Source organism: Tachyglossus aculeatus, chromosome 5 (genome assembly GCF_015852505.1).
Source record: "Tachyglossus aculeatus isolate mTacAcu1 chromosome 5, mTacAcu1.pri, whole genome shotgun sequence".
Classification (NCBI taxonomy): domain Eukaryota; kingdom Metazoa; phylum Chordata; class Mammalia; order Monotremata; family Tachyglossidae; genus Tachyglossus; species Tachyglossus aculeatus.
The window spans coordinates 57,875,962-57,889,431 of record NC_052070.1 but is presented as its reverse complement, the minus strand read 5'-3'; the positions used below and the strand labels follow the sequence as shown (position 1 = coordinate 57,889,431).

Genomic DNA, 13,470 nt, shown 5'->3' with positions numbered 1-13,470 from the left:
GTTGCCCACTTGTACTTCCCAAATGGAGATGGAACACCTGTCTGTGTCACACAGCAGACTTTAGACTTTAGACTGTGAGCCCGTTGTTGGGTAGGGACTGTCTCTATATGTTGCCCACTTGTACTTCCCAAGCGCTTAGGACAGTGCTCTGCACACAGTAAGCGCTCAATAAATACGATTGAATGAATGAAGTGAACCCCCCGTGGGACAGCCTCACCACCTTGTAACCTCCCCAGCGCTTAGAACGGCGCTTTGCACATAGTCAGCGCTTAATGAACGCGATCATTATTAATAGATGGGGAGACTGACAGTAATATAAATGAAGGAGTTGCAGCTGTGCACGTAAGTGCAGCGGGGCTGAGGGTGGGGTGAATCCCAGATGCCCAGAGGGTGCATCCAAGTGCTGTGAGACCTCTGGCCAAGCTGCTGAAGTGGCGTGGAGTATCTTGAAAGCAAGAGGCTGCAGTGGTCCTTGACCATGGAGGACCCCCCACCTCCGTCCCAGCCCCTCTATTCCTAACCTTCCCGACCTGCTGCTTTTTTAGGCGAAAGCTCGGGGAGTCAAGAAGACCAGCTGTGCACGGCCCTGGTGAATCAGCTGAACAAATTTGCCGACAAGGAGACGCTCATCCAGTTCCTGCGCTGCTTCCTTCTGGAGTCCAACTCCTCTTCTGTCCGCTGGCAAGCCCATTGCTTAGCCCTGCACATCTACAGGTGGGGCTGGCAGCTGCCGTCTCGGGGTGGTGGGTGATGACAGCTCCATGGCGCTCAGACTGTGCCCTCCCTGAACAAATAACGAATAACAAACCTTGCCGACCTTGCCTCCCTTCTGCTCCGAGCACCTGCTCTAATTCACGGTCGTCAGACCCCATAACCACCTGCTGTTCTTCACGGTTGTGAGACCCCCGTGACTTTCATTCATTCAGTCGTATTTATTGAGCGCTTACTGTGGGCAGGGCACTGGACTAAGCGCTTGGGAAGTCCAAGTTGGCAACGTATAGAGACGGTCCCCACCCAGCAGCGGGCTTACAGTCTAGAAGGGGGAGACAGACAACCAAACAAAACATATTAACAAAATCAAATAAATAGAATAAATATGTACAAATAAATAGAGTAAATAGAGTAGATAGAGCAATAAATACGTACAAACATATATACTACTACTAATAATGATAATGGCATTTGCTAAGTGCTTACTATGTGCTAAGCGCTAGGAGGATACAGGATGATCAGGTTGTCCCACGTGGGTCTCAGAGTCTCAGTTCCCATAACTTGTCGGTATTATGGCTTCCAGTAACTCTCGTGCATAGTTAATAATAACGATGATGGCATTTATTAAGCGCTTACTACGTGCAGAGCACTGTTCTAAGCGCTGGGAAGGTTACAAGGCAATCAGGTTGTCCCACAGGGGGCTCACAGTCTTAATCCCCATTTTACAGATGAGGTAACTGAGGCCCAGAGAAGTGAAGTGACTTGCCCAAAGTCACACAGCTGACAGTTGGCGGAGCCGGGATTTGAACCCGTGACCTCTGACTCCAAAGCCCGGGCTCTTTCCACTGGGCCACGCTGCTTCTCTAGTTAGATTACCCCCCTTGCCCAGCTCCTCGGATACTACGGCTTTGTGATCTAATCCACCCAGCCTGTTACCCAGATCGCGTCCAGATTTTGACCGGGAGGCAGCCTGGCCTAGAATACAGGCTTCGGAGACCTGGCTTCTCGTTCCGTCTCTGCCGCCAGCCGGCTGGGCAACCTTGGATAAGTGCCCTGACCTCTCGGGGCCTCAGTTTTCTCACCTGTCAAATGGGGAATGGGTAGATTGCGAGCCTCTCGTGAGACAGGACGTATGTCCGATCTGTTCGCCTCGTAGCTCCTCCAGCCTTTAGTGCGTAGAAGTGAATTTCGAAAAAGGGAAAGGGGTTGTTCAGCCTGGACAACCAGGAGGTGAGGGCTTTCACTTATAAGAGCCCCAGAGACCACCATTCGCGCACCAATGTACCACTTCGATTGTAAGCCCCCTGAGGGTCAGGGATCAGGTTTAATTCCCACCTGTGGATTCTCTCCCAGGGCTTAGTATTCTGTGCCCAATAAGCTCTTAAAAAATAGAATTACTACTAGCAGATGGTGGGGCAGCTGGAAAACTCTGGGCTGATTGGACCCAGCCCTCCCTGGACCCATCTCAAGCATTCCTTTGGCTCATTCATTCACTTAGTGGTATTTATTGAGTGCTTACAGTGTGCAGAGCACTGTACTAAGCACTTGGGAAGTACAAATCGGCAACATAGAGAGACAGTCCCTACCCAACAATCAATCAATCAATCAATCAGTCGTATTTATTGAGCACTTACTGTGTGCAGAGCACTGTACTAAGTGCTTGGGAAGTACAAGTTGGCAACATATAGAGACAGTCCCTACCCAACAGTGGGCTCACAGTCTAAAAGGGGGAGACAGAGAACAAAACCAAACATACTAACAAAATAAAATAAATAGAATAGATATGTACAAGTAAAATAAATAGAGTAATAAATATGTACAAACAGGCTCGCAGTATAGAAGGGGGAGAAGGGCTCATGAGATCTGAGTTCGGTCTACGATCAGAAATGAGTCCAGGAAGGGCCCTAAGCCTACCTCATGTCAGTCAGTCCGTCAGTCAGTCTATCAACTGTATTCATTGAGCACTTATGGTGTGCAGAGCACTGTACTAAGCGCTTGGGAGAGTACACTACAGCAATATAGCAGACACATTCCCTGCCCAGAAGGAGCTTACAGTCTGGAGGGGGAGACAGACAGTATAAATAAATAAAATTACAGCCAGGTATTTAAGTGCTGTGGGGCTGCTGTACATGGAACCCGACTGTACACGAGTGCTCATCCATGGACAGTCACGTGTGTGAAACCACTAAGATGCATGCATGTCAGTCAATTAATGGTATTTATTGAGGGCTTACTCTTGTGCAGAGCACTGTACTAAGCTCTGGGGAAGATGCAGTAGAAATAGTAGACAGGATCCATGCCGTCAAAGAGGTTATGCAGTCTAGTAGGGGATTCAGGCACGGAAATGAGTCACAAACACCGAGAAACGAAAGTTGTGAGATAAGTACACGACAGCTACTAGGGTGAGGAGCGCTGAGGAGCACTGGAGCTTGGAGGAAAGAGCACGGGCCTGGGAGTTGGGACCCGGGGTCTAATCCCAACTCTGGTACATGATTACTATATGATTTCGGCCACGTCACTTCTTTGTGCCACAGTTTCTTTCTTCATCTGTCAGGTGGGGATTCAGTACCTGTTCTCCTTCCTACTTAGGCTGTGAGCCCAGTGTGGGATAGAGTGTCTAACCTGATTATCTTGTATTTACCACCAGCATATAGCAAGCACTTAACTAATACCGTAACAGTAAATTAACTTGTATCTATCCCAGTGCTTAGGGCAGTGCTTGATGCATAGTTAAATCCTTAACAAGTCCCGTACCCAACAGTTAGGTAATAATAATAATAATGATGGTATTTGTTAAGTGCTTACTATGTGCAAAGTTCGGTTCTAAGCGCTGGGGAGTTTACAAGGTGATCAGATTGTCCCATGGGGGGCTCACAGTTTTAATCCCCATTTTACAGATGAGGTAACTAAGGCACAGAGAAGTGAAGTGACTTGCCCAAAGTCACACAGCTGACAGTTGGCGGAGCTGGGATTTGAACCCGTGACCTCTGACTCCAAAGCCTTGAGCCACGCTGCTTCCTGTGCTCATCCTCCACTCGCTCCCCACTAGTGAGGCCTGGGCAACTTCCGCATGGGACTAAATTTGTTTCTGGTGGAGTAGTACCTGAAGAATTCCCCCGGTCCTGAAATACCCTAGCTAGGGATGCTCAAGGGAAGCCAGAGAGGCTCCAGAACTGATTGGGTTTGACCCAACTCCATCTCATTCAAATTCCGTATTCCGTGTGCTGCCATACTTTGGTGACTGAGAGTGTCACCCTAGCTAGGGATGCTCACGGGAGGCCAGAGAGGCTCCAGAACTGATTGGGTTTGACCCAACCTCATCTCATTCAAATTCCATATTCCGTGTGGTGCCATACTTTGGTGACTGCAAGTGTCTGTCACCCTAGCTAGGGATGCTCAAGGGAGGCCAGAGAGGCTCCAGAACTGATTGGGTTTGACCCAAACCCATCAAATTCCGTATTCCGTGTGCTGCCATACTTTGGTGACTGAGAGTGTCTGTCACCCTAGCTAGGGATGCTCAAGGGAGGCCAGAGAGGCTCCAGAACTGACTGGGTTTGACCCAACCCCATCTCATTCAAATTCTGTATTCTGTGTGCTGCCATACTTTGGTGACTGAGAGTGTCACCCTAGCTACGGATGCTCACGGGAGGCCAGAGAGGCTCCAGAACTGACTGGGTTTGACCCAACCCCATCTCATTCAAATTCCATATTCTGTGTGCTGCCATACTTTGGGACTGAGAGTGTCTGTCACCCTAGCTAGGGATACTCACGGGAGGCCAGAGAGGCTCCAGAACTGACTGGGTTTGACCCAACCCCGTCTCATTCAAATTCCATATTCTGTGTTCTGCCATACTTTGGTGACTGAGAGTGTCTGTCACCCTAGCTAGGGATGCTCAAGGGAGGCCAGAGAGGCTCCAGAACTGATTGGGTTTGACCCAACCCCATCAAATTCCGTATTCCGTGTGCTGCCATACTTTGGGGACTGAGAGTGTCTGTCACCCTAGCTAGGGATGCTCACGGGAGGCCAGAGAGGCTCCAGAACTGACTGGGTTTGACCCAACCCCGTCTCATTCAAATTCCATATTCTGTGTTCTGCCATACTTTGGTGACTGAGAGTGTCTGTCACCCTAGCTAGGGATGCTCAAGGGAGGCCAGAGAGGCTCCAGAACTGATTGGGTTTGACCCAACCCCATCAAATTCCGTATTCCGTGTGCTGCCATACTTTGGGGACTGAGAGTGTCTGTCACCCTAGCTAGGGATGCTCAAGGGAGGCCAGAGAGGCTCCAGAACTGACTGGGTTTGACCCAACCCCATCTCATTCAAATTCTGTATTCTGTGTGCTGCCATACTTTGGTGACTGAGAGTGTCACCCTAGCTACGGATGCTCACGGGAGGCCAGAGAGGCTCCAGAACTGACTGGGTTTGACCCAACCCCATCTCATTCAAATTCCGTATTCTGTGTGCTGCCATACTTTGGGACTGAGAGTGTCTGTCACCCTAGCTAGGGATACTCACGGGAGGCCAGAGAGGCTCCAGAACTGACTGGGTTTGACCCAACCCCGTCTCATTCAAATTCCATATTCTGTGTTCTGCCATACTTTGGTGACTGAGAGTGTCTGCATATAGGCAGTGTTTGCCATTAGGCCCCGGCCCATGTCATTAGGTCCCAGAAGCCTGCGGGTTCAACCACGTATGAGCATTTGAGCAGCAGGGCCGGCTCTGACCCCGACCCCAGCCCAGATCAGGCTGGACTTTCGGTGGGCCCAAGGCTCTGAAAACGTTTGTTCAGGTGTGGTCTCTACACTGGATTTCTTTCCTTTGGACCCCTGAACAAATATTACGGAGGCAGAAGACTGCTTTTTGGCTCCTCTTTCCAAAGGGATGTGTAATTTTGAGTCTCGGTTCACCAGGGAGGTACAGGCCAGACTTGGTCACCGAGTGACATCCTAGACTCTGTGGACACAGTTTTTACAACTTTCACTCCATTTTCATTTGAATTCACTGTTCCAGACATCGCAAACAACAACCATGACAATGCAATAAGGGGTAATATGGGTGGGTCCTGGGTCCTCTATTGGCTTCTGGGGCCATGTAATTCATTCAATCGTATTTATTGAGCACTTACTGTGTGCAGAGCACTGTACTGAGCACTTGGGAAGTACAAGTTGGCAACGTATAGAGAAGGGTAATGACCCAAAGATGAACTTCCCCGTCAGTGGTGTCATTTTTGAGATACCAAGAGCACACATGGATGTTTTCGTTACCGGCTGACAGGAACAGACTGCCGTTTGGGCAGAGCGGCAGGCTTCCCGGCACGTGGGAATTCTCTCTAAGGAAGTTTTTGCAACTTGGGAGAAGACTACCGTGATTTACAGCGTGGCTCAGTGGAAAGAGCCTGGGCTTTGGAGTCAGAGGTCATGGGTTCAAATCCCAGCTCCGCCACGTGTCAGCTGTGTGACTTTGGGCAAGTCACTTTCTCTGTGCCTCAGTTCCCTCATCTGTAAAGTGGGGGTTAAGACTGTGAGCCCCCCGTGGGGCAACCTGATCACCTTGTATCTCCCCAGCGCTTAGAACAGTGATTTGCACATAGTAAGCGCTGAACAAACACCATTATCATTATTTAGCTCTTTGGCAGTCGATCGCCAAGGGGTTTGAAAAAATGGAGACCGATCCCAGCTTACCCATGGATCTACCTAGCTGGGCGGGGAGCTATTTACTAAGTTCCTCCTGCACCTCAGTAACCCGTGCTGTCATTTGTTTGCAGGAACTCCAACAAGTCTCAACAGGAGCTCCTGCTGGACCTGATGTGGTCCATCTGGCCGGAGCTCCCAGCCTATGGCCGGAAGGCCGCCCAGTTTGTGGATCTCCTGGGTTACTTCTCCCTGAAAACCCCACAGACGGAGAAAAAGGTAAAGTTGTGGAGAGGATGAAGAAGGTTCACTGGCCACCCTCCTATTTTCTCCGTATATTTATTTCCCTTCCTGAGTTAGTAGGTTCTGGCTAGCTCTGAAAGAGACCTTGGGTTTCTTGGTGATAGTTTTTGGCACAGTGTTTGTTTACTAAACCCCCACAGGGTTTCTACCATGTAGTCCTCGGTATAATTGTAGACACAATAACAGACAGCTTTATTGAGGTCCTCCTGGGCTCGAAATCTTGCAGAAGGCCTTTAGGGGAACCAGCAAGAGGAATCAAAGATGTGATTCCTGCCCTCAAGGAGCTTACATTCTGTTAGGAAGAACTGTAGGCGTAACTAATGAGTATACCATATTTAGGAGTGTGAAAACAGATATAAATATCTGCTTTGTGGCTTCCTGACCTGAGCCAGAATTGCCTTGTTGCACAAAATATGAAACTGTAGCTGTCGAGTTTCTTTCCCCCAAACCGTGGGAACTTGTAAAGTGGATAGAATCAGTGGAACAAGTAGGAGCGACAGGATTGCTATTTATTTATTTTACTTGTACATATCTATTCTATTTATTTTATTGAGTTAATATGTTTTGTTTTGTTGTCTGTCTCCCCCTTCTAGACTGTGAGCCCGCTGTTGGGTAGGGACTGTCTCTATATGTTGCCAACTTGTACTTCCCAAGCGCTTAGTACGGTGCTCTGCACACAGTAAGTGCTCAATAAATACGATTGATTGATTGATTGATTGAAAGACTCAATGAATTTGAAGTCTCTTGGGAAACCAACACCCCAGTCTTAAAGTGGAAGGCAAAAATGGTCATTTGGCCTCTCGGTCTTTTTTTTAACCTTAGTTATTTTTATTTCAGTTAAAGGAGTATTCCCAGAAGGCGGTGGAGATTCTCCGAACCCAAAACCACATCCTCACTAACCATCCCAATTCCAACATTTACAAGTAAGTTGTTTTTTTTTCTGCCTCCTTTCTCTTCTTCAGGAAAGCCTGGCTCCATTCAGTCAAACGTTTTGATGCCTCCAGACAACCCTGTTCCTGGGCTGGTTCTCACGGAGGTGGGGAACTGGTTGGAGAAAGTATGGTCTCTGCCCTCAAGGAGCTTTCGGTCTAATTTGGAGGGGGTCCTAAGTCAAAGTGGGAATTTGAGCAGGTCTGCGAGAGACTCCCTGTGTGGCTCTCCGTCCATCAGCTCATGATTCCCAGATGGATTTCATACTGCTAATCGTAATATATGTAAGGAGAGGAGGGCTGGTAAAAACTGTGTGCGTGCACAGCCATGGCTGGAAGGAAACAGGGCTCTGATATGTGTTGTGGGAGAGAAGAAGAGATTCCACATACCTCCCTCCATCTTTCTCTGTGGCTTTTGTCCTTCAGTTGTTGAATTCTGATGATGAGTTAGTGAGAAGTTCTTTCCTGGGACTTCTATGCCATCTAAGGACAACTCCCTTCTTCCAGCCCCTTTGTCCCTGAGGTTGGGATGGGGATAAGGATGGGCGATTGATGAATTAGGCAGCCAGTCTCTATATGTTGCCAACTTGTACTTCCCAAGCGCTTAGTACAGTGCTCTGCACACAGTAAGCGCTCAATAAATACAATTGAATGAATGAATGAATCAGTTGAGTGACTGACTGACTGAGCGCTTACCATGTATATGTAGAGCACTGTACTGAACATTAGGAAGACTGCAACACAGTAGAGCTGCTAGATTTGATCGCAGCCGACACGACTAGACTGTGAGCTCACTGTGAGCAGGGACCATGTCTGCCAAGTTTGTTATATTATACACTCCCCAGCGCTTAGTAGAGTCCTCCGCACCCAGTAAGTGTTCAGGAAATGCTGCTGACCGACTGCAGGCCTCTTGGAGGAGATACGATTTGAAGCCATAATGAGAACTTGCAGGAAGCTTTCCCGTGGTTAGCAAAAAGCGAATTTCGTGACCTATTCTGATCTGATTTTTTTTCCCCAAGCACCCTGTCTGGCCTGGTGGAGTTCGATGGCTACTATCTGGAGAGCGACCCGTGCCTGGTGTGCAACAACCCAGAAGTGCCGTTCTGTGTAAGTCACAAAGTTCTGATTAAGGCTGTGAGCCCAATACGGGACAGGGACTGTGTCCAACCTAACTAGCTTGTATCTACCCCAGCGCTTATCATTATTATTTATAAGAATGTATTTATATAGGCTATATCATAATTATTATATAATTATGTCATCACACAATTATTGTATACTATAATAATTATATTTAGAATATCAATCAATCAATCGTATTTATTGAGTGCTTACTGTGTGCAGAGCACTGTACTAAGCGCTTGGCTTAGTATAATAATATAATCATAATCATAATAATATAATCATAATCGTGATATTTGTTAAGCACTATATGCCAGGCAGTGTACTAAGCGCCAGAACTTCTACTATGTGCCAAGCGCGGTTCTAAGAACTGGGGTAGATACAAGCTAATCAGGGTGGACACAATCCCTGTCCCCCACGGGGCTCACACATTTAATCCCCATTTTACAGGTAAGATAACAAATGCCATATTGTGATCCTTACGCTGTTTTTGTGTTTATTATTTTCCAGTACATCAAGTTGTCCTCAATCAAGGTGGACACACGCTACACCACCACCCAGCAGGTGGTGAAACTAATCGGGAGCCACACCATCAGCAAAGTGACCGTGAAGATCGGGGACCTGAAGCGGACCAAGATGGTGCGGACCATCAACCTCTACTACAACAATCGGACCGTGCAAGCCATCGTGGAGCTGAAAAACAAGTACGGGCTTTAACGCTGGGCGAGGGAAATGGTTGTCTTAAGGCCCGGGATATGGTTACCCGCTGTGATTCCCAGAGTGGGTAAGACCTGCTTTTCCCCAAACGCTCGTACCTGATCGGACCATTTTCTCGTCTCTTTTTTTAATGGCTAAGCACTTAGTCTCTGCCGGGCACAAGGTCCTCATTGGACACAGTCCCTGTCCCACATGGTGCTCTCATTCTTCACCCCCATTTTACAGGTCCCGAGAAGTGAAGTGACTTTCCCGAGGTTACACGGCAGGCAAGCGGCAGAGTCAGGACTGGAACCCAGGGCTTTCCAACTCCCAGTCCAAGCTCTATCCATTAGGCCACGCTGCTTCTCATTTGTTGACCTGGTCCTGGAAATGGAAATGCCCTTCCCCCTCGGGAAGTGACCATCCCCAGATTTTGGAAGCTGCAGGATCCTCCTGCTGACTTATCCCAATCTTCCAGGAGTTCCCCGTCCCGCGAGAAGAAACGGCAAGCCCCGTTCCCGGCTGGGTTTTGAATTTCCTTATTCCGATGGCAACCAGACTGTCCAGGGTGGGGGGCTTTGGGAAGGGCAGGGCGAGACCCCACAGAATGAAGATCAAGGAAACTGGAGGCGATCTGACAGCATGCTTCATCGTTCCGAGTGCAGAGTCCTGAATCCCATGTAGCAGAAAGCCTCTTAGTGGAAGTTTCTCCACCAGGTATCCCTCCCCCAGCCACGCAGATACTCCCCCCTCACTCCTTGAAGTTATCGGCAGCTGCTGGGTTACATCTACTTAAGCGGTTGTAGATGTAAGTAGGTGTAACCGCTGCCCCCTCCTCTTCTCTCCTCTCCTGACCACCTCCCGATCCTAGACTGCTGCCCGGATCATGGGATGTGTAGGATGAACCGGGAGGAACAGTGACGAAGAAGGAACCACCGCTCAGGAGCCCCTTCGCTGACCACTGTGTGCTTTCTGAGGGGTTGACTGAAGTGTCTGGCCCCAAAGGGTCTTGATGAAATCCCCCCCACCGTCCCGTCCACCCAGCTCGTCTGCGTACAGAGCGCCTCTTTTAGAATGGGGCCGGCCATTGGGTTTGGCGCGAAAGCCAATCAGGCAATCCTATTTATTGAGCGCTCACTGTCGGCAGAGCACTGCACTAAGCACTTCTAGACCGTGAGCCCACTGTTGGGTAGGGACCGTCTCTATATGTTGCCAACTTGGACTTCCCCAGCGCTTAGTACAATCAATCAATCAATCGTATTTATTGAGCGCTTACTGTGTGCAGAGCACGCCGTAAGCGCTCAATAAATACGATTGAATGAACGAATGAACTTGGGAGAGTGCAATAGAACAGTGTAACGGACACATTCCCTGCCCATAATGAGCTTACAGTCTAGCTGGGGAGACAGACATCAGTATAGATAAATTAGGACTATGTGCATAAGTGCTGTGGGAGGCCGGGCTAAATGGTACAAATCCAAGTGCAAATACGATTGAATTCATTCATTCATTCATTCAATCATATTTATTCATTCATTCGATCGTATTTATTGAGTGCTTACTGTGTGCAGAGCACTGTACTAAGCGCTTGGGAAGTACAATTTGGCAACATATAGAGACAGTCCCTACCCAACAGTGGGCTCACAGTCTAGAAGACAGTGGGCTTTGAGCGCTTACTGTGTGCAGAGCACTGTACTAAGCGCTTGGGAAGGACAATTCAGCAACAAAGAGAGACCCTCCCTGCCCACAGCGGGCTCACAATCTAGAAGGGGGGAGACAGCAAAACATGTAACAGGCATCATTCATTCATTCAATTGTATTTATTGAGCGCTTACTGTGTGCAGAGCACTGTACTAAGCGCTTGGAAAGGACAATTCAGCAACAAAGAGAGACCCTCCCTGCCCACAGCAGGCTCACAGTCTAGAAGCGGGGAGACAGACAGCAAAACAGGCATTAGAGAAGCAGCGTGGCTCAGCAGAAAGAGCCCGGGCTTGGGAGTCAGAGGTCATGGGTTCAAATCCCGGCTCTGCCGCTTGTCAGCTGTGTGACTTTGGGCAAGTCACTTCACTTCTCTGGGCCTCAGTTACCTCATCTGTAAAAGGGGGGTTAAGATTGTGAGCCCCCCATGGGACAACCTGATCGCCTTGTATCCTCCCCAGCGCTTAGAACAGTGTTTTGCACATAGTAAGCACTTAACAGATACCAAAATTATTATTAGGGAAGCAGCGTGGCTCAGTGCCTTCCCCTTACCACTCCGGGTAACTGCGCTTTTCTCTTCCCCAGGCCCGCTCGCTGGCACAAAGCCAAGAAGGTGCAACTGACCCCCGGCCAGACTGAAGTGAAGATAGACTTACCCTTGCCTATCGTGGCCTCCAACCTCATGATTGAATTTGCCGACTTCTACGAAAATTACCAAGCCTCCACAGAGACGCTGCAGTGCCCGCGCTGCAGCGCCTCTGTGCCCGCCAACCCCGGCGTGTGCGGCAACTGTGGGGAGAACGTCTACCAGTGCCACAAGTGCAGGTGAGCCGTCCGGGCCCGGGACCGTCTCTATATGTTGCCAACTTGTACTTCCCAAGCGCTTAGTGCAGTGCTCTGCACACAGTAAGCGCTCAATAAATACGATCGACTGATTGACGGGGGTCTCGGAGCGGGGAGCCGGAGGGGCTCAGCGGTTTCACGGCCCCGCGCGTCAGAAGAAATCCGTTCCCCGCTTCCCCGGTCCGGCTCTCGATCCTGCATCAGAATACCAGCTGTAGACGTCGGCTGAGTGAAGGATGTCGGTCCTAGACCCGGAAACCTAAATTTGCAACCGGACGGGGTCAGAAGCAAGTCCGTTATCATCAGTAAATATGATTGAATGAATTAATACTTTACCAGGTTGGCCTTTTCCCCCAAAACATGCTTATAATAATAAGTAATAATGATTGTGGTATTTGTTAATAATAATAATGTTATTTGTTAAGTACTTACTGTGTGCCAAGTATTGTTCCAAGCACTGGGGTAGATACAAGGTAATCAGGTTGTCCCCGGGAACCTAAATTTGCAACCGGACGGGGTCAGAAGCAAGTCCGTTATCATCAATAAATACGATTGAATAAATTAATAGTTTACCAGGTTGGCCTTTACCCCCAAAACATGCTTATAATAATAAGAAGTAATAGTAATTGTGGTATTATTAATAATAATAATAATAATGTTATTTGTTAAGTGCTTACTATGTGCCAAGTATTGTTCCAAGCACTGGGGTAGATACAAGGTAATCAGGTTGTCCCCGGGAACCTAAATTTGCAACCGGACGGGGTCAGAAGCAAGTCCGTTATCATCAGTAACTATGATTGAATGAATTAATACTTTACCAGGTTGGCCTTTTCCCCCAAAACATGCTTATAATAAGTAATAATAATTGTGGTATTTGTTAATAATAATAATAATAATAATAATAATGTTATTTGTTAAGTGCTTACTATGTGCCAAGTATTGTTCCAAGCACTGGGGTAGGTACAAGGTGATCAGGTTGCCCCCGGGAACCTAAATTTGCAACCGGACGGGGTCAGAAGCAAGTCCGTTATCATCAGTAAATATGATTGAATGAATTAATACTTTACCAGGTTGGCCTTTTCCCCCAAAACATGCTTATAATAATAAGTAATAATGATTGTGGTATTTGTTAATAATAATAATGTTATTTGTTAAGTACTTACTGTGTGCCAAGTATTGTTCCAAGCACTGGGGTAGATACAAGGTAATCAGGTTGTCCCCGGGAACCTAAATTTGCAACCGGACGGGGTCAGAAGCAAGTCCGTTATCATCAATAAATACGATTGAATAAATTAATAGTTTACCAGGTTGGCCTTTACCCCCAAAACATGCTTATAATAATAAGAAGTAATAGTAATTGTGGTATTATTAATAATAATAATAATAATGTTATTTGTTAAGTGCTTACTATGTGCCAAGTATTGTTCCAAGCACTGGGGTAGATACAAGGTAATCAGGTTGTCCCCGGGAACCTAAATTTGCAACCGGACGGGGTCAGAAGCAAGTCCGTTATCATCAGTAAATATGATTGAATGAAT

General features: G+C 47.9%; 1 protein-coding gene across 3 annotated transcripts in view; it reads left to right on the top strand.

Moving 5' to 3' along the window:
• UBR4 (ubiquitin protein ligase E3 component n-recognin 4) overlaps positions 1-13,470 on the top strand; it is a 211,275-nt gene that overhangs the window by 143,856 nt on the left and 53,949 nt on the right. For all 3 annotated transcript variants that reach the window (XM_038746469.1, XM_038746470.1, XM_038746468.1), the window contains 6 exons: positions 546-714; positions 6,476-6,620; positions 7,482-7,567; positions 8,593-8,680; positions 9,206-9,399; positions 11,675-11,914. In XM_038746469.1, the coding sequence (XP_038602397.1) occupies positions 546-714; positions 6,476-6,620; positions 7,482-7,567; positions 8,593-8,680; positions 9,206-9,399; positions 11,675-11,914 (922 nt within the window). The remainder of the gene's footprint in view (positions 1-545; positions 715-6,475; positions 6,621-7,481; positions 7,568-8,592; positions 8,681-9,205; positions 9,400-11,674; positions 11,915-13,470) is intronic.